Here is a 21889-nt window from a genome sequence, read left to right on the forward strand (position 1 = left end):
TATCTGTATAATCACTAAGTTTGCATATCCAAGAATTTCAGTAACTTGCACTATCAACCATCTCTTCATCATTTCACACATAGGAGTAAAAAGATTGCTATGAGCATATTTTGAAGCACCCATCAATCATAATCTCTTAATGCCTCAAAATAATTTCCAGTGTATTTTCTTCACAAGGGCTCGTTTTTCTGATTACAGCTAAATATGAAACAACTTATGAACAAAAATGAACAGGTTTTGTATGAAAACATATAAAAAGGCATTTTACTTCTGCTTTGCTTTGTTTTGCACTTCTCACTTATTTTCTAAAGCCTCTTACATTCATTTGTGGTCTTGATTCCACAGAACATACTGGAATGCATCACCTCAAGACATCTACAATGTATCTTAAAGTACACGACATCTTTTTTTAAAGTTCATGTCATCAATTGTAGGCTCACCTCAAAAGCCTGGCAAAAGTCCAGTCACTGGCAAACCACTCTAATCCTTACACATCCAGAAGCAAAGGGGGCCATGTCCTAGACCTTCTCATGTTTGCCAAGTGGCATTCTTTGCCTACTGTGAAACCTGCAGCCAAACACTGCACTTCACATAGCTGAGGGAAATATCCAGAAAGATTACTGGGAGCAAGTATTTTCAATGCAGGAGAACACAGATGAGCCCTTTCCCCCTTTGCTCTTGCATAAGAGGTAAGAGAAGCAAACAAAAACCACCACCACCTGCCTTTGTCACCTGCTTTTAGAAAGCACTGGCAGACCTTGCTTCACTATGAATTATTTATTTCACTCATTTTCCTAAGAGTAATGTTGTCTGGAATTAGATTTAATGACGTTATGACTCAAGCACATCATTATTAACATTTCCGTAGGAAATTAAAATTTCAGTGTCTGAATGACTTCAGCTAATCATCAGACTTAACAAGAAAAAGCTAACTTCCTCTGCTACCTCAGAAGAAACATCTTTCCTCAATTATAACTGAGGAGATATTTAAGATGCAATGAAAAATTTACAAAGGCTCATGTAAAAATCTAGTTCTTTATTATTAATAGTTAGCCAACCCCAAAAAAGTCATGGACATGTTTTTTATAAGCCTTAGCTGCCAGGTTCTTATAGCAATTGGACATTAAGCAATACCATTTTGAAATAGAGTGAGCCTGAAACAATATTTATTTATTTCAGTAACATTATTAAAACTGAATAATTTGTCATTTATTAAAACACAATTATTAGAAAATTATTTTCCCAAGATGTTGAGCATCAGTAAACATCATTGCAATGAAGATAACATGCTCAGAAAGTCTGAGAAAAAGAAAAAAATATTAAAAATAAAACAAAACATACATTTGCATGACTTCAGATACCTGTTTAAACAACAAATTTAGTAACTTAACCTTTTAATCATCTCTTTACCAAGACTAATTCTGTGCAAAACTACTCCCAACAGTATAAAACACAAAATAAGAAAACACAACCTGCAGATATCTCCATATTCCAACTGTGATCGTCAATTGCTAGTAATATTTTGTTTGATAGAAAAAAGTCTGCATTTCTGTTTGCAAACTCAAATTCAAATATTTAATAAGAAAGCTTAGCCAAAAGGCTGACTAAAGACACACAGTACTAGATGAGGAGGAAATGAGTAGCTACATATATTAATTATCACCCTTTCTGAGAACACAGCCTCACTCAAGTTAAAATTTAAAGGGCTTAGATTACTTTCTGGTGAATTTTATTAGTTTTCCCCAAGAGGTGCAAAGTCTAATACTGTCACAACAGAAAAGGAGAACATATACAGCGTCATTACAAGCTGAGTCACCCGAAAGCACTGAATCTTGCTTTATTATAACACAGCATCTTAAATAGACTCCTGAATCGCTATCATTTGTTATGTGCTATAACGGTAACAGCAAGCTAAACCAGTATCACCATAAAACGAAATCTGCACATCTGCAGTCATTTTCAGAAGGCAGACCCTGTTCTCTCGCTGGTCTCTTTAGATATAGCAGCTGCAGGCCTTCCTTCCTCTACTCTCTTGTAGAGAAAGATGCAGAACAAAGTTGGTGAGAGGTCTTCGACTTGTGGCTGCTGGTAACATTTAGATATGCCTTCAGAGAGTCATAATGCAGGTGGGAAGATGAGGTGTTCAGGCACATGTGCAAGAACTACAACCTGAAGATTCTTTCCTGTGCAGCAGTAGCCATCAACTTATCCTTCCTCTCATCCAAGTATTCTAGTTATTTTCTGTCTAAAGACCTAATCCTTGAAATGGAAAAAAAGTAAAATTTGAAGGAACTTCTTCACCATGCCTCAATTCATATCCTGCCATTATTCAGATCTAAATCCATGGATATTTTTCATTTCCTGGTACAACAGTCTAATTACTCAGGAGTACCAGCTTCAACATAGAAAATAGTTATGCAGTGCTCTCAAATAAATCACATGTTTTAAGTCATCTGTCAATACGGAATTTAAGATCCCAGTATTTTTGGAGAAGTCAGCAAAACAAGAAGACAATTGAAGAGGGTGACTTTCTCTGCCTCCTCAACCAGCAAGCTGTTAATGAACATCACCTCCTGCCCTGTTTTCTTCCCAGCCCCCTTCTTTTCTCTCCCATCTTGTGATGGAAGTCACACAGATGCACATACTGTAAAACACATACGATATTTTGTTGGCATTACACTGTTAAATACTCCTTCTACCTTACTACATTTTATTTCAACTGCATGTCACAACAGAGAGCAATCAAGGCTCAAGGACCATAAGCAAATGGGGTCTGCTTTTTCAAATCTGCATGTCAACTACCATTGCAAAGCCAGACAATATTATTATTAAAATAACAATAAATACTTGAAGTACTATCTTTTGCATATCGTAGTCAAAATTGTTCTGAAAATGTTTTCCATTTTCATGCACTAACTTCAAATACTAACTTCACTAAAAACATCCCTCTTAAAGTATGGTTTTAGCCAAGTATTTTAAACAGTGCTATCTGATGAGAATCCATTTAACTAGTTTCCTAGTAGATACATCAAAAAATAAATATACTTTGCATATATACACATTCGATCATTTTATTACACACTTCTACACACAGCTGTGATCTGAAGCCTGGCTAGCCTCTTTTGTAAATTTACAGTATGTGCAGCCAGGACATCAGGCAAGATAAGAGTGACAGGAAAAAATATGTAAGAACTACATGATCAACTGAAACAACTCTCAATATGCCCCAGTAAAAAGTGTGTTCTGTAATTCCCAGAGTATTTTCAGAATTACTTTATATTAATTTATTGACTCTTGCAGGTTTCTGTATTTTCCTTTCTTTTTTACAACAATCACTACAAAGCTGCTGACAGAGCAAAATTAGCCATAAAATTTGCATATGGAAAGATATTTTCAGCATGCTTCCCACAAAAAAAGGTTGTTTCTACAATAAAGAATATTATGCAAATTGATTATTTTATGTCACGTTATTCACAAGTACAGTAAAAAACAGGCTAAAACAATAAAAACTTGTACTATGTCCATCCGTGTGTGTAGTGCTTTTCTAAAACAAGTATTTCATTATTTATCTCATCATACAACTAATATTCCCTTCCGAATTTGGTATTTTGGCAGCATTCTACAAAAAAACTCATACAACTTGAGAACTCAGAATTAATTTTTCCAGATCCCTTTTCCATTCCTCTTTATTTTGGACACCCTGCAGAAAACTTCAGTTTTGAGTCATTCCAATTATAAATGATTTGCAGATGGATTTGGAGGTACTATGATAAGAATCCTGGTCACCAGCACAGACATGCAACTATTTATATACCACGATACTTGGAAACCTTTGTCACAAAACAGAAGTCCCCTCTGCAGGGAGCTGCTGTACAGAGAAAGGTTATTTTTGCCTTAAAGCATTTATACTTGGCACAAGGCAGAAAGAGAATACTGATGTATGGACAATAATACACAGAAACTAAGACAACAATTTCAGAACTGACTCTACTTTCTCACTCCAGCAGCCTACCTCAACTTCCTTCAAGTGTCATCTATTACTTGACTAACTCTGCAGAAAAGGAAGGAAACAACCATGCTGCAGATCAACATCCAACAGTAGCAACAGACCCTCCAGGAGGTGAAAAGCTACTGTCTTCAAACTCGAACCCCAGAGCTCAACTAGCATTTCACTCACAGCAAAACAATGTCGGACTGTCAGCAATGTCTTGTACTTCCTTCCTGTTACTTTAGAAGTCCATGCTTGCACTCCTTCTGAAAAAGAATCATTTGATGTTTGGATGTGTGAAAATAGTAACTATTCTGAAAACAAAGCAGTATGTACCTGAAAGAACAAAAGGAAAGCTAACAGCAAAGCTGCATGTTTTCAGGAAACACTTGTCTCTTTCTAGAAACTAAGTATAACACATGATTTCCAAGAAAAAGAGGATACCTCCTTCAATGAATGCCAAGTAGCAAAAATAATCTGAATAACATTAAGGTGAATCAAATGGGAAATATCCACAGTAAGTCCCGGCTAACTCCAGATGATGTCAGATGAGATGTCTTTGGGGAAAATTAACTGCCTTTTTTTTTACACAAATTAACATAATGAGGTTATGTTATCATAAAATCACTTACTATTAACTGCATCTGATGAACCACTTAAACACTGGAGAAAATTGAAAGACCTCATTCATTATTTCTCACCTCAAGTTTGACCACCTACCATTTAATTTACAGACACTAAAAAAAAAGCTTCTTAAATTATCATAAACAAAGTAATACTAGCAGACCTTATAGTATCTCCATTATAGTCTCTTCTAGATCATACTCAACCATAGACAAAACCGATCATACAAAACCATAGATGTCATCAGACTACAGGCTTCCCCATAAAATCTGAGTAGGGCACAATATTTGTTTTTCTTCCAGTTGGAGTTTAAATATTATATATAGAATTATTTGTTGGTGCTGCAGCACTATCATTTCCTGGAGTTTCGCAAATCAAAAATCTTTTAAGATTCTCATGAGAACAGTTAAAATTTCAGCGTTTCAAGCTTTTGCATTCATACTAGAACTGTTATTGAAATTATTTTACTTAACGTTATGGCCACAGTATGTGGAAAAGATCCACATCTTCAGTTAAAAGACAAATGACCATTGCAAAGGAAAAAATTAGGAAAAAGTAGGCTGAAAACTGGGGGCAACCTGCTTCTGGATGTCCAAACATTGATCAAAATATGTTTAGTTCTTTAAGAGAACAGAGAATTGTCCTGACAACTGCAAAAACATTGGTGAGATATTTGCAAACAACACTCCTGGACTGAGAAGATTAAAATGCAGGGTAATCAATAGAGTAAACTTAAAGAGGAAATTACTTATGTGTGGACTTACTGCAACAGACTTTTCATTGAGAAGCGAGGTAGATTAATAAAAACTAATTCGCAATCTTTGCTTCAAAGACAGGACTACTACAGGGACTTTGCGAAACAAGGCAATAAAAGAAGATTCAAAGATAAATGGAAGTATTATTGCTCAAACTCCTGACAAGCAGATTCCCCAAAGGAGACAGTCAACAAGAATATTCAGTGGGAGGGCACTAACATCTTTATCTCAGTGGTGATTCACTCTTAAGTAACATTTATTTTCGTAAGAACCTCTATAAGTAAAATGAAAATCCCATTCAGTGACCATAACTATAGGGAGAACATCATCTTTCTAATTAGATTCTTTTTATATTGGTAACTTCTTGTCTTAGGACACAAGAAGAAATAGAGGCCCAAATCAGATATTTTATAACAAATAATATAACTCTATGAAAGCCAAGTAAAGGAAACATTTATGTGCGTAGGAGAGAATAAAGCAGAAAAACTAAATTCAACATCAGAGCACTACTTTTCCTGCCAACAAAATAAAGTGTTTATAGACTTCCTGTCATGACTATAATCTTAAAAATTTAACATTGTACGACACTCCCAGTTGACATCCATGTTAATACAAACTGATTATCACCACTCAGGTTAGTGACAAACTGTCTCAAACTGTATTCAAAATTTCACTCACACTAGCAAAATTCAGTTGACACATTGCATCCTTTTACACACTACTTATTTTCCAAGGCTTCAGAAAGTGCTGTAAATACATATAGAAAAAGAAAAATGGAAGTGCTGAACAGTTTCCAGTTTCAGGCATGCCAAACAGGTCAGCAGTACTATAAATGCTTCTCTTTGAGGTAAACACACCTGGGCTCTCTTATAGCAGTCAGTGGTTCACAACTAGCCTAGAATCTGGAAAACCATTTATACACAGACCTGAAAAAATCCCACCCCAACAATAAGCTATTTTTCATTCATAAATATTTAAATTAGAAAAACTCTTCAGGGGCCGTAATAGGTACTCCACACAGTTCATAACCTTAAGTACTTTCTTTTACAAGTTGTGTTGCCAAGTAAGGTTTTCTATACCAATAAAGAGAATTTAATGAACACTGAAGTCATCAGGCTCTTCTTATCTAAGTAAAAACTTACACAACTGGAAAAAATATTTCACACAATGCATCACAGTTTGTATGTTCATTTAGTGTCTGAAAATGTCCTCATAATTCTAACATAAGTTCTTTGTGTATTTCTCTAATTTGGGTATCGTCAACAGTAGAACACATGCAAGAGCAATGTGTATGCTAATGTGTATCAACACTATCTGCATTTTCACTGCTTCTTCAAAGACTTAAAATCATGCACTGTGAAACACAAGATATGACTGCAAATTTTTGATCACTGAATCCACCTCAGACTTGCTATATCACCTTGTCACTGTTGGATCATGCTCTTTTCAAATAAAAATAAAAACATACACACACTTTGACCTTTCTACTTTTTTACCCATTGTTTCAGTCTTTCTAGTAAAACTATTAATTGATAAACCTAAACTAGTAAGATTGTATGAAGCTAAAATAAGCACTAAAATCACAGATGAAAATATCTGAAATGTTAATGTTATTTAAGAATTTACATTATTTTAAAAATCCTTTTAAATTAATACTAAAACCACCCAGACAAAAACATTTCATTGTGTATCTTTTTCAAGGATGTGATAACCATATATGAGAACTCCCCAGTACTATGAGTAATTAACATAACCTTTAGAATACGCAAGTGCAATTCAGAGACAGGCACAAAAACAACATAATAGTCAAATATGACAGTTTTAATAAATACCACCCACCTGAGGATTCAGGCACACGGACACCAGAATTTTATTAGTTTGAATACAGAGATTTAACTTGAGCTTTAAAACAATTTAAAGGTACAAATGATTGTTTAAGAGTATCCCTTTATTTCTCTAAACAAAAGCTATTCCTACACTCCACAAATTTTTCTGCCAGACTGTTAATGGATCACAAATGTTAATTAATCATTTAACTTACCTGACCTGGCTGAGGGGATAAACAATTAACAACCTCCTCCAGCATCACTGGTATGTGCAATCTTCCAAAATTACTGTTTTCTGTACTTTGAGGCAACTCTTCGGTTTCACATTTCTGGACAGTTTGCTCCTTAGACTCAGAGTCAGAAAGCTTTTTTGATGAAGAATAGATCCTTCTGGCCAAACCAGACACATTTACTGAATTCCGTTTCAAGTTACACAGAAACAAACATTTGCAAACTTGGCACAGATTTTGAGGTAACATTTTGGAGTTGATCGACCTAGAAGAGCAGTAATTGTTGGGAATTACTTTCAAACAAGTATTTGAAATAGTGTGTTTGTTTAAGTAAGAAGGCAGAAATGCTATAGGCAAAGCTATACCCATTCCAAGTTGGGTAGCTTTATAGATATGTTTTATCAGCAAATGTTTTCAGAACTTTCTAGATTATCTACAAATCCACCATGTTCAAGCAACAAGCACATTCTTTTCACTATCAGATTTTAATACATGCTTTTCTTGAATTTACCTTGCCAGAAGCTACCAATATTTTTCCTGCTTAAGAATATGCTGGGAAAGTTACTCTCCTGATAATTTAGGCTTCAGCTGGACAGTAATTTCCCCACCTTAAATATGAAAGTGCATATCTAACTTTGAATAGACACACAGATGTGAGGTTTTGCAATAAACCACACTGTGTCTACAGAAAACATGTATTATCATAGTATACTGTGCTGGGGTGGAGTTATTTTCTTCACAGTGGCTAATACGAGGCTGTGTTTTGGATTTTTGCTGAACACAGCAGGGAGGAGACAGCTAGGGCAGACCCAAATGCACTGAAGGGATATTCCAGACCAAATGACATAATGCTTCATACAGAAAGTGGGAGGAAGACAATGTTTGGAGTGATGGCATTTTTCTTCCCAAGTAACCATTACCCGTGATAGGGCCCTGCTGTCCTTGGAGATGGCTAAACTCCTGCCTACCCATGGGAAGTAGTGACCTAATTCCTTGTTTTACTTTGCTTGTCAGCACAGTTTTTGATTTACCTAATAAATTATCTGTATCTCAGCTTTCTACATTTTTACTCCTTCCCACTAGTGAGGCAGTGAGGAGCGGTGGCTGCGGTTAAACCAGTAACAAGTGTCTGCCATCACCCTACTCACACTGGTACGAGCCCAAGACGCGTGGTTAACACGAAGGACACGCTTTGCTTACAACCACCCTCGCTCTACACAATTGGAGATCTTTTTCTTAGAAGTGAGCAGAAAGTTTATTTTATAACAGCGCAATCCTAAAGGGGCACTCGGGCACGACTGCAGGCTGCCGCCTCAAGACCGGCACTTGTCCTAAAGCAGAAAGTAAAGGTAGCAAGGACAAAAATTTTACCCCTCAACACTTGTTATCAGAGGTGACCAGAGAAGCACCAACAGCCCGCACCCCGGTCGGCGACAGGCCCTGCGACTCGCGGGAGGAAAAGGCTGTGCCCGCCCGAGCCGGGCTGGTGGGATGTACGGAGCCAAAGGCCGGCCGCTCGCCCGTCAGCCCCGGGCGTGTCGCGTGTCCCGTGTCCCGTGTCCCCCGTCCCTCTCTCCCTCCCTCCACTCGCGGCCTCCCCTCAGGCTCCGCGACCGCTCGCGCCGCGCCCGGCCCCACGCACTTACCGCTGGCGCCGGCGCTCTGCTGACGTCACGGCGGACAGCCAATGAGCAGGCGAGGAGGGCTGCGTGCGTGTGTTTGAATTCGGCGGCCGGTGGATGGCGGTCGGTGCCGCCGCGGCCCGTGCGTGAGTCCCGGGGGCGAGCGTGGGGACGGCTGAGGCCACGGCCCGCGAGTGAGCTCGGCGGAGCGAGACTGGGGAGAGGCGTTGCCCGAGGGTGAGTGCCGGTGCCGGGGCAGGCGTCTCTGCGGTGGGTATGAGGGGAGTTCTCTGGCCGTAGGGCCGAGCCTGGAGCCGTGCCCTGAGGAAAAGTGTCTGCCGTGGCGCAGGAGAGCAGTGCGGGTGTGGGAGGTGGCTCGGCTGAGAGAGGGCGAGCTGGCTCTGGAGCGGCAAAAGCGGCACTGAGAGCCTTTGCTGTGTAGGTTACTGTCGGCTTTTTAAGGAGCCCGCTGTTAACAACAGAAATGGGCTATTTAAAAGAAATTCCGGCTTGGTGTCGGTTGCTGCATCCCATGCAAGGCACGTTAACGTAAATCCCGCTTTAACTCTCTTTAAACGTGCAACGTGACTGTATCAATAATCCAGGGAGAGCAACATAGGCTGCTCCTCTTTCTGCTGAAGAACAAAAAAAACTGCTCGCTTTAGTCCACAGAAATGTGGTAGCTCATCTAAAGGCTTGGTCTGTTTTAAAGGAAAGCCTGTAGGTCGTTTAGTAGTTTAAATCCTTAAATAAACTTAAGAATTTCGTGGGGAAGTGCTAGTTGGCTTTCTGAAAGCTGTGGTGACTTAAGTCATGTTTTGTTTGTTACATGTTACATGTCTCACTGCCGTTGGGGCGGTACTCTGACAAGTCATGGGTGACTGCAGCATAGGTGCCTGATCAAATGTGTGAACTGTTTGAAGGAGTGAAAGGCATTATGTTGCAAATAAGACCTATCTTGTCAATTGCAGAAAATATTCAGCTGTTCGATCTGAAAGAGTGTTGGAAGTGAAGCTGGGGAACAGAAGGGATGACTCCTGCTAAGGAAGAAGATGTCTGTAGCCATGTGAAAGTGGTAGTCCGTGTCCGTCCAGAGAACCAAAAAGAAAAACACAGCAACTTTAGCAGGGTTGTCCGTGTTATTGACCGGCATGTATTGGTCTTTGATCCAAAGGAGGAACAAGTTAGCTTCTTTAACAGGCAGAGAGTGACCCATAGGGATATTAACAAAAGACAAAGGAAAGATCTTAAATTTATGTTTGATGCCATTTTTGATGACAGTTCATCCCAGCTGGAAGTTTTTGAGCACACTACTAAAAATCTAATTGATGGCTTCCTAAATGGATATAACTGTACAGGTAACTGTGTTATTTATTTTCTTTAATTAAAAAACTTCAGTGATTTTTCTCAAAATTTCTACCATTCTGTCCAATGGCTGCAGAGATATTAAAAAAGTCTGAGATAGAAAACATAGTGGTTTAATTCATAGGTATAAAAGGCTGACTTTTTAGCATATGGAAGTTAGGATAGCTCCACTCTATTTTAAAAATAAGTTTGTGTTAAGGTTATAATAGACTTGGGAATTTTATCTGAAACATATGTGTTAATGGGAGTTCACTAGAGTTATTCAAGCAGAAACAGTTGTGTCACTGAGAGTGTGACAACCTGCTTTATCAACTCTAAGATTTTGGTTTTTTTAATTGGCTGCTGGAATGCGCTGAGGAAATGAAATGCCTGGATGGCTTAGGGTAATGAGAGTAAGTAAATAGTATTTTCATGTAACATATCAGTGAATTAATTTTGAACTGAAAAACTCAAAAGTGTTGTTTTGAAACATCTGTGTCTAATTATAGATGTGAAAGGTAAAGCTTAAGTAAGAAATTTGAACCATTTATGAAACAGTTCTGCAAAATAACAGAGGTCTGTGAATGTTTATTTGACTTGTGTTCCTGATTAGCTTAAAAATAAATTACGTACTTTCACTTTGTTGGGGTTTTTTTTTGGGAAAATTCAGTGCTTGCATATGGTGCAACAGGAGCTGGAAAGACTCATACAATGTTAGGGTCTCCTGAAGATCCTGGAGTCATGTATTTAACTATGATGACACTTTATAAACGCATGGATCAGATAAAAGAAGATAAAACATGTGATGTTGCCATCTCTTATTTAGAGGTGAGTTCCTGTATTTGGTATGTTGCTTTTAATAAGTTATATTTTATAAATAAGGACAAGCTGCTCTGGTCCTTTCTGGAGCTTGACAAAATGTGTCCTTATAGGAGTTGAACTGTATTGTGCTCTGCAAACTTGGTGTTCCTAGGCACCTGTTACTGTTTTACAGTAACCCCTTCTAATGTGTTTATATTATCTGTATCATGTCTATAATAGGAACTGAATGTTCATGATTTGTGTTTTGCTGATGAATTACATGCCTCTGAACATCTGTTGAAGTGTGCAAGAAAATATAATTTCAGAGTAATGTTTTAGGACTTCTCAATAGCATCTATAAGCACTGAAAAAGCACAACAAAATGATACTTTGTTTTTGCAGGTAAATGTTTTGGCACCGCTGCTGAGCGGTGCTAGTAAAATGGTTATCTTTTTAACTCTCTCAAAGTCTTAATGAACTCTAGTTGGTATTTGGGAGGGGTAGAAGGAGATGGAGAGAGCTTGAATTGCCATATGCTTTCACAGACCGAGAGAGAAGACATTTAAATAATTTTAACAAAAGTAGGTTTGAACCAAGAAATATGGCTGAAGTAGGGATTGTAACATACAATGGAGGAAAATAAGTGCTTTTGATTAATGGTTGTTGCAAAACTGGTTTTTGTACAAAAAGGTAATTTTTCTCAATAGAGAACAAAGATTATTTGCTAGGAAGAATTATTCATTTTTAAAATCTAAAAAGATCATGTGAATTGAATATTTTAAGCTCAGTGTAGGAAAAATATAAGAAACATATCATGAATTCACTATTTTGTCTTAAAGAAGTATTTTTTAGACTGGTGATTTCTGTTTATTTAATTCTATCATCTCTGAGAGGATATTTTAATAAAACCTTTTAAATTCCCTTTTAAAGGTTTATAATGAACAGATACGTGATCTGCTGGTCAAATCTGGACCTCTGGCTGTGCGTGAAGATGGCCAGCAAGGAGTGGTAGTTCAAGGTCTGACACTGCATCAGGTGTGTAAATATCTATGGAAACTTAAAATGTGCTTGAGATATTTGAGAAATGTTCCCATTGTTCTGAGAGTTGTAAGGAATTTGGTAATTTCCTGGTGGGCTTTTTTCTGGCCATAAGCACCAGTAACTTGCAAATCTAATTAATTAGTTAAAAGTACGTTGTGGGAAAAAGCCTGCTAATGTTATTGAATGCAAATATAGAAGCATTCAGTTCTTGTTATCAAAAGGGTACCATACCATTGGCTTGATGCTCATCCAGTAGATGTTAGAAGCTTTCTTTTTTTGGCTAAAGTATCTTACCATTGCCTTCATTGCCATCTTGGAGTGCTCTACGCTGCTGTGAAGTCTAAAGGTTGCTTCTGTTTGTAAATAACCATGTTTGAAAAGTTGCATGTTAAGTTACTTTTCTGGACTAGCACAGCAATTCTTTGGTAAGGTCAGTGATAGAACTTAGTTTTCCAATCTCAAAATCTATTCCTGTGGACCTATTTTCTTGCAGCTTTCTTTTGTATGTTACATACTGTGACAGGAAACAATATTCTAAGTTTGGCTAGTTCTGTGAACATCCTTGTTCCCAAACCTTGAGTCTTGTAAGGAAAAGATTTTTCTTGTACTAATGCATTAAATAGTGATATACTAATTTAAGGCCAGACATTCTTGAAAGAGGCTGATTCTAACTGGAGAATCTTTCAGATTTGTTTAAATTCTTTACTAAAAATATTTTCTGATTTATATTGCTACACTTAAGTACTTGCTTTTCATACCTTACTGCTTTTTAGCTGAGAATACTTGTTTGAAGTGCCTCTGTTTCAAACAAGAAATTTCTAGGGAGCTAAAATTTTAAGGTTTTGAGGTTTTTTTTGAAGATCAATGTTAATGTAAATGTATTTTAGAATCAGTATATTCGTATAGCTGATGGAAAAGAAAAGAAACTTGTATTTGTCTTGTGCTCTACTCTTAAAGCCTAAATCAGCTGCGGAAATCCTTCAGATGTTGGACTATGGAAATAAAAATAGAACTCAGCATCCCACAGATGTGAATGCCTCCTCTTCCCGGTCCCATGCTGTCTTTCAGGTAAGATGATATAGCCAATACACGGTGGCCATTACTGTGACTAGCAGGTTTTGTTTAAAGTTGGATACAATGGAAGCTTTCACTTTTAAACTGTATTGTTCGAGAAGAGGGAATTGAAGTTTTTCAGTTTACTCTTCTTGTTGACCCTTATTCCTTGGAAGTATGTAATAGTTCTTAATATTTATGTTTGAAGAAATGAATTCAGTAAAAAGATCGCTTATTTCCAATTGTTTGAACTTATTAGATATATTAGAAATATGTACAGCAATTTCACGAGTATAAGGCGCACTTCTGGGTGTCGGCAAATTTCCGAATTTCGTCCATATATAAGGCACTCCGGGATATAAGGCGCACTTCTGGGTTTGGATCATAATTTTAGTCAAAAGGGTGCACCTTATACACATGAAATTGCTGTACTTTTACCTTCTTAACTTATATTTCTTAGAATAAATAACTTTTATGTAAAATGATAGTTAAAACTTTAATGGACTTCCATATTGTAATCTTACAAACTGAAAGTTGTTGATGATTCTTTTAATGCTTTCTGGTTTCATGATGTTGTGTAGCATTTCTCTGGGAAAAATAATTTACAGAACGCAGTTATGTCTGACTATAAACTAAGAATCTTAAGTAGTACTTTCTTATTTTACTTTCTTGGTTAATGGTAATTTTTACTATAAAGTTGTTTCCTAATCTCCTGGTATAGATCAAGTTTTAGAAAATTGAAATGATGATTCTTAGTTTTCAGAAATGAGTTCTGAATGAGTTGTACAAATATGCTAAAACTTAAGACTTATCCAAAGATTTTGGGGTTAGCTACACTGCCTTACTCTTCGGACTTCTCTTTTTAAATACAATGTATGATATTTAAAAACTAATCATGTTATCAGCAATGTCTTTTTTTTTTCTGTTTGCTGTTATATACTGCCAAGCAGTATTTTGAATTATTTGTTCTGCCCTTGCTTCTGGTCCTTGCATTAGAGCACTTAACTGTTGGGAAGTTCTTAACAGTGTCTGCACACTTGGACAGTACTAAATAACTATAGCAAAGTTTTTTAAAAAAGGCTTCTAAATATGGAACAGAACAAAAGTCATTGTCCCTCTAAAAGCTTCTGTTTCCCTACATACCTTAAACGTATGTTTGAAATTGTCTGTTATTTAATTTCTCCTGATGTCTGCCCTTGTGCATTTTACATGACTGCACAAACACTTTTAAAGTTGTTTGAGTTGAGAGCTGCCTTGTCATGTATGTATGCTGCCTTTAGAAAGGCTCAAGGTACAGTGCTACAGGCAGATCAGAGTGAAGTGCTGCTTTCTGTTTATTTACTTGCTGGGCTGGGATGTCTGATCTTGGTTACCTTTACTCTAGGAAAAAGCTCTGGATTTTATTATCTGACAGGCTTTTTCTCAGTGCACTTCTTAAAGTGGTAAGCAGTTAAATAAATCACTTCAGTTTCTCATATGTCCACAAATCTGTGCATAACAGAATTGTCTTTGTCTCCAGACATAAAAGTGATGAGAAATCCCCAGTGCTGTCATGATTGCTCTTTATTTTTAATGTTTCTTTTATTTTAAGAGTTGCTTTTTTGTAGAGATATGTTACTTTTGGCTTTCTTGTTAACTTTATGGGAGCAGGATATTTTCTGAAACTAACTCAGAAATTAAGTCTTGGCCCAGGACACTCTGAGCTGATTTTAGAGATGCAAATTTTGGCTTACTTTACCATATTTCTTATGTTTGAAATATCTATCTGGGTCAGGCAATTACTGCATCTGAGAGGAAAATCTGAATTGCCACACTGTTGTATTGAGATTGTTCTGCTTTGGGGTGTTTCCTGTATCTTTTGAATTTTTACAAAAGCTTGAGTCATACAGCATTGTTTGGCTGTCACTCTACCTTTTCCTACTTCTTTAATGATAGTTACTGTGTTGCTCTGGTAGTGTGTTCCCAGCCTGAGGTTCTGGTTTTTTTTCTTGTCTATTATACTGGAAACAGTACAACTGAACTTAGTTGTACTGTTTGATATAGTAACATGTCTATTTGAAATAGGTTTACATTTCATGGCAAGTCATAAGAATTTTATTTTATTCATTCACAATACTTGTTGGTCTGTTTTCTGTTGCAAGGTGCTGTGAAAACTTCATTTCTCATGCACAAAGCTTAAAACTACAGAAGTAGTGAGATGCTGTCTTTACTAGTCAGTCACCTTATATTCATGGTAGCTCTTTCCTAATTCACTGTCCAGAAGGGCATTCATGAATGTGTCAGTAACTGTTAGCCATATTAAATGGCAAGGCACTCAACACAAAGGAAGGGGAAGTAAATACTGGAAAAGGTGTAAAGACATCTAAGGATAACTTTGGTTCTTCTTATTGACCATATATTTATACTTTGCCCACTTTCTTATAAACCTGAAGAAAAAATACTTTCAACTGCAGAAGGAAACAGAAGCCTTTAGTTCTTTATACTGTGAAAATTTCAGGAAAGATGGAATGAAGGGTAACAAGTGGCTTCAGGAGGCATCACATCATAGCAGTAAATGAGTATTGTTCCCTGTTAATGGGAGATGCAGCTAAATCTAAATCACTGAAAGGTCAGCCTTTTCCTGGTTTATCCCTATACATCTCTTTATAGTGTACTCCTAAATGTGCATTTGAAAAAGGAACACTTCTTTAAATTGAAAGTTCAGTAGTGTGATACTCATTCTTAGTGCAGAAGAATCAAGAGCTGTGAAATTCATTTTCCCTGTAAAAACAACCTCACTTAGCTGCTTCGTGAGCCAGGGCCAGTTGGTCAGTCCATCCTCTGCAGCAGAATGGAAATCAGAAGCAAGAGGAGATACCTTGTGGTTCACTTGAGTGAAGGGAAAGTGGCAGGTGGGGCAATTACTTGCCACCATCAAACCATTGCCTAGCCATTCCTCATGCAATGGCTACTCAGAGCAACTTTCAGTCAGTTGAGATCAGCTGTTTGCTTGCAACCTCTTGCTCACTGCCTTGATGCCATACAGCTACTGTTCAGCAAAAGCTAATCACCAGTGTGTGTTATCAGCACTGTCTGGGTCACAGTCCTGGAAACAGCACATGGACTGATGTGCAGAAAATTAAGTCCATCTCAGTCAAACTCACTGCAACTATACTCTGTTTCTTCCCTTACTAATACATAAAACAAGGGACTTTAAAAGGTGTCAGAAATAGGTTCACTATTTTCCGTTAGACCAAAGTGCCTGTTGACATTAGATATGTACTAAAAGGTTTAACTTGGATTATGAGGATTCCCATACAAGTGTCCTAAGACAGTTGTTACACTATGAAATTAATTTACTGTTTAGATTAGTTAGTGGCTACTTTTTAATTGTCTTCTTTTTTTTTAATTGTAGATTTACCTACGGCAGCAAGATAAAACAGCTAGCATTAATCAAAATATTCGTATTGCCAAAATGTCTCTCATTGACCTGGCAGGATCTGAACGTGCCAAAGCCACAAGTTCCAAGGGGGCTCGTTTTGTGGAAGGAACAAATATTAACCGGTCCCTGCTTGCTCTTGGAAATGTCATTAATGCATTGGCTGATCCAAAGGTATGTACTGCTTTCCCATGCAGTCTTTACCTCCTTGCACTCTGAAAACACTTTAAAAGGTGCCAAGCTGATTGAATTATGTGGCTTACGTTGTTGCTGCTGCTCACATTGTCATTTGCATATAGGATTGTCTTAAGGGTTTCTGCCATCATATCTGTGATAGCTGAAAGACAGGCCCAATGAGAGAGAATTCTCAAAAATGTTGTGCAGCTGCCTAAGGATAGTGTCAAAAATGAATGCTTGTCTTACTTTGATTTCTTCAAAGTCAAGCATATATAGAGAAGATTGCATGAGTATGTGAATAACCTTACAATTAACCTTTAATCTTAGGGGGAAGTAGCTTTTATAGGCTAAAACAGTTCCTATTCCAAGTTGCTCTTTTGGGATCTCACATACATCTATACATGTACGCGTCCCTGCTCAAAGCACTGAGTCAGCTCCTGATCTGGCTCACTAGCTCAAGGCAAGGAATAGGTACAATTGTGTAGGATAAGGACAAAGCCTCCTGAACATTTGCGTAAGTAAGGTCTGTTGTCTACCATAACACTCTTTTTGTCCTTCTGCTCAACTAGCAAATTCCTGCTTCAAATATGCCAAGAGAAAATCGGATTTAATTTACCTTCCTGATGCTGCATGTCCTCATCACCATCTTGGAGGAGGGGAAGGAGGAGTTTAATATCTGTATCATGGACATATGAAGGAATCATGTCAATTTATTTGATGTGGGATTTGGTTCCTAGTGACCAGACTTAGTATAATGAAATGGAAATTACAGTAATTTCACAACTGTAAGGCACACCAGATTATAAGGCGCACTTCTGGGTGTCGGCAAATTTCCAAACGTTTTCCATGTATAAGGCGCACTTTTTTTTTTTTTGCAGCGGGGATCTGTGCGCAACAAAGTAACCAATAAGTAACAGAATCGCTCTGCTTGCTGCTCAGCTTGCGGCTCGCACTTACGGGTTGTCGGCAAATTGCCAAACTCTGTCCATATATAAGGCGCACCGGATTATAAGGTGTACTTCCAGCTTTCGATCAAGGTTTTAGGCTTTAAGGTGTACCTTGTAGTCGTGAAATTACAGTATGTAGCTTCACAAAGCAGATTTTGTGTTGCCTGGAAAGTTGTGAAATCTATCCTTGGAGATAATCAAAAGCCTGCTGGGCATAGTCCTTGCCATCTTACTCTAGCTGACTCTGCTTTGAGCAGAGGGATTTAATTAGATGGATTTTAGAGGTCCTTCCCAACTTGGATGATTTTGTAAACTGAAAATAGTTTAATGTAGCTAACTTTTCTTTTAGTTGCCCTGTCACAAAAATAGGAGTTACATATCCAGACATCAGAAAGTAACTAGCTAATACATGTGTTTTTAAAGGTGTTGAACAATTCCAAGAGACTTAAAATGTGTAAGATGTATAGATAGATACTTCAAAGAAAAATTACTTATGTCAAAGAAAAGTTTCGTGGCTGTTTGTCATGTTTTATGTTACTGTTGAAATTCTAAGCAGACTTTAAATAAAAGTATAGTTAACTGAACCAGATATATATATATATATATATCTCTTTTTAGAGCAAGAAACACATTCCTTATCGAAACAGCAAACTTACTCGTTTATTGAAAGATTCTCTTGGAGGAAATTGCCGAACAGTAATGATAGCTGCTATTAGCCCATCTTCCTTGTTTTATGATGATACCTATAATACTCTTAAGTATGCAAACCGAGCAAAGGATATCAAGTCTTCTGTAAGTATATTAGTATTCATTGATCTCTTGTCAAAGTAAAATAATATTATTGAGAAAAAATAATTTCTTTTGGAATATTTGCTTTAGTTTCACTTTTGTCTTAAATTTTGTTCCATTTTCTTTCTCAAGTCTTTCATATCTGACTGATGGGTGTAGTAGATACATAGTAGATCCTTGATCTGGCCCAAAATCAACATAGCTCCACGTCCTAGTTTAGGGTAAATTTGGGAGGAAACCTCCAAAGGGTCCCCCTCAGGAAACAAACCCAAGTGGCCCCTCCCCCAGCTGGTTTGGGAAGAAATATCCTCAGAAAAGTGGAAAATATCTGTTTATTCTACAGGCAAAGCATTGCCCAGCAGAAAAAAAAATCAACAATAACAAACAACAAAACCTCTTGCTGCTCTGAAGAGATGACAAATTTGGAAAATCTCTCTCCTGTGGGTGGTAGCTCAGCTCAGTCTGTTATCAGTCCATCCGACTCTGGAAAATGCCACTACCCAGGCCAGGCCACAGGTGCAAGCTCCCAATGCTTCCCCCGGGTTCCCAGTCCAGAGCAGGTTCAAATAATTCCAGGGGAAAAAAAAGCTTTCTGGAGAACTTGTCTGTTTCAGTAGTTAGTCAAAAACTAACTAAAAGCAAAGGGGAGCTCTCTCCAACACAGCAACACAGTCCAGGAGACAAAGTGATGAAACTCTTATCTCTGTGTAATGAAAACAATTACTTCAGGCATTCTACTGCTTCTCCTTCTTCCCCTTTACTCTCAGATCCAACCTTAAATGTACAAAACTTATTTCTGGGCTAAACAGAGAAATGGGGATACAATGCAACATTACAAAGTCACCCCAGGACATTCCATTAATGGGATGAGGATGCCAGTTTGAATCTGTTTGTTTTGTGAGCATGGAATTAAAAATAATCCTCAACTGGAAGAATTCACATGCTTTTTTTAATATCTTGCTATTAGTTTCTCAGAACTGTGAAATATATTAAAGAAATTTCTTACCAGTTTTACAAAAATCAGTCCAAGTTGATATAGGGAGAATTCAGCTGGAGTCAAGAAGCCCAGTGAGATTGTCTTGATGAATGAAAAGCTGTAATGTCCTGTTTCTGCAATCTATTGTTTAATTGTTTTTTCATCATCTGTCTATTGCAGTTCCTAATTCTTTTTATGTGATACAGGGATCACTGTAACTTCCATTTGTTGCTTGCTTAAAGGTAGTTTTTAGAATAAAATGCACAAGATAGACATTTAAATAGTAAAACTAATCAGAATAAATGCAAAATGTGCTTGCATATGTAAATTTTTGGTTTGTTGAGGGAAATGTACTGACCATGGGTGTGCAACAGGTGACAGCAAAAGCTGACAGTCATATTCTTGTTGTGCAAGTCAGGATTTTATGTACAGTATTTTCACGATTATAAGCCGGAAGTGCGGCTTATAATCAGGTGTGGCATATATATGGACAAAGAACAAAAAGTTGCTGTTTTAGTTTGGAGAACAGGTGTCTGCTGAAAAAGGCAGGAGCTTCTCTTTGAAATGGAAAATGTAAACCCCTTCCCTCTAAATTATTATAATTGTGAAATCAAGGAGCTTTCAGGCAAAGATATGGGAATTAGGAATAACAGTTCTCTACTAGGGAAATTAAAATAGAAATACAGTACTACAAAGAAACAAGCTCCAAACTCTGACAAAGTCAGAGTACAACCTGACACCCCATCAGGCAGGGTGTTGGTAGCAGACCCATTAAATGGTGGTTGCAGTCCTCCTGCAGTGACAGATGTGGTTCAGTTGAAGCAGTGGTCCTGTAGAAGGTGCAGTTTCCCTCTGGAGGTCCAGTGGTGATGTGGAGAAATCTGGTTTCCCTCTGGAGTCCAGAGGAGAAAGGGGCTCCCTTAGTATCTTGGTAAGAAATGTTGGACTCTTCCCCCTGGCTGGAGTAACTTCCAATGGGATGAAGTAATTTTATCAGTCACACAGTGGGACTCAATGGCCATTAGCAGAAAATTACTCGCTGGGGGAAGGACGGTTTGTGAAAAGATAAAGAACAATGCCCCACCTAGTTTCAAGGGATGGCCCATTAGCAGAATATCTGACATGGAGATAAGGATCACTGCCCCCACCCTCAACAGATGGTGATAGAGTAGATACCTTTTATCACGCTCTGTATTGTAACCCAAGATATTTGCCAACACCCAGAAGTGCAGTTTATAATCAGATGTGGATTATAAATCATGAAATTAATGTATCTCTTTCCTCATAATTTTGTGTATGTGTTACTATGTAGTACATATACATAGTGTGTTGTTTATGCATGAAAACATGGAACTGCCTTTAAATTCTAACTTATTTCTTTGCAGTTGAAGAGCAATGTTGTTAGTTTGGACAGTCACATAAGCCAGTATGCTAAAATTTGCAATGAACAAAAGAAAGAGGTATGTAAAAAATTTGTTGTTAAGAGGTTGAAAGGTGAACTGTTAACTTTGAATATAAAAAATAGTTTATGGGATCGAATCTATAAGGTAATATGGTTCGAATGTATTTCGAAGTAAGAAAATTTTTTCTTCTGAGAGCAGTATCACCTACTGCCATTTGTAAAGCTGTTAAGTATCAGCACGGAATAATAATTTTGGAAAAAGAAACAAAACACATATTTCAACTAAAAGGTACTTCTTTTGGTTTAGATCCTAATGTTGAAGGAGAAACTCAGAGAATATGAAGAAAAACAAGCAAGCATTCCTGAAAATCATAATACTGCAGAACTTTCAAACAACCAGCAAGTGGAAATAGAAAGGTAAATGAATTGCATTTTGAGCTTGCTTCCAAGGAGTTTGCCTAACTTGTAAAAATATTTGTAAAACAAACCTCCTATTTTCAGTATTGATTTCCTCATGTCAATACTGCTTTACCTAGGTCTAGGTATGGCTTGATGGTGGTTTTAAAATGAAAGGGAGAGATGTAGGAAATGACATGTGACAGGAAGCAGTATATGAATGCTGGCTTCAAGCAAAGCTTCTTAACAGGTTGTGTTTGTGGGTAGGCAGAATGTAGTTTGCATAAATGACAGCAGCTCTTGTGACTGTTGGCAGGCACTAATTCATGTGGTATCTTTCCTACAAGGTTTGAGAGAGACAAAACCTGGAAGTTTTTCTGCAAAGAGTTCATTTAGTAGATTTCTTATTTTCTATTGCTTTGATGTTTCTTGGCCCCTTCTTGGTGGTGTTCCTCTCTTTTCGTATGTGACAGTCTCATGAAAGAACACAAAATGTAACA

At 37.4% G+C, this 21889-nt stretch overlaps 2 protein-coding genes across 4 annotated transcripts in view; one reads left to right on the top strand and one right to left on the bottom strand.

Moving 5' to 3' along the window:
- The window catches only part of METTL15 (methyltransferase like 15), a 98222-nt gene extending 89134 nt beyond the window's left edge, over positions 1-9088 (bottom strand). The window contains exons 1-2 of one of the 3 annotated variants that reach the window (XM_033063168.2): positions 9070-9088; positions 7409-7688 (exon numbers count right to left, since the gene is read on the bottom strand). In XM_033063168.2, the coding sequence (XP_032919059.1) occupies positions 7409-7672 (264 nt within the window). In that variant the 5' untranslated portion in view covers positions 7673-7688; positions 9070-9088. Of the gene's footprint in view, positions 1-7408; positions 9007-9069 lie in introns of those variants that run through there. The other 2 variants (XM_033063167.2, XM_033063166.2) reach the window with 2 other exon arrangements.
- Positions 9089-9173: 85 nt separating this feature from the next.
- KIF18A (kinesin family member 18A) overlaps positions 9174-21889 on the top strand; it is a 32623-nt gene continuing 19907 nt past the window's right edge. The window contains exons 1-9 of the mRNA XM_033063032.1: positions 9174-9282; positions 10017-10403; positions 11060-11217; positions 12121-12225; positions 13189-13299; positions 16679-16876; positions 18445-18618; positions 20977-21051; positions 21301-21410. Coding sequence (XP_032918923.1) covers positions 10076-10403; positions 11060-11217; positions 12121-12225; positions 13189-13299; positions 16679-16876; positions 18445-18618; positions 20977-21051; positions 21301-21410 — 1259 coding nt within the window. The 5' untranslated portion in view covers positions 9174-9282; positions 10017-10075. The remainder of the gene's footprint in view (positions 9283-10016; positions 10404-11059; positions 11218-12120; positions 12226-13188; positions 13300-16678; positions 16877-18444; positions 18619-20976; positions 21052-21300; positions 21411-21889) is intronic.

The sequence above is a fragment of the Catharus ustulatus genome, chromosome 6 (genome assembly GCF_009819885.2).
Source record: "Catharus ustulatus isolate bCatUst1 chromosome 6, bCatUst1.pri.v2, whole genome shotgun sequence".
Classification (NCBI taxonomy): domain Eukaryota; kingdom Metazoa; phylum Chordata; class Aves; order Passeriformes; family Turdidae; genus Catharus; species Catharus ustulatus.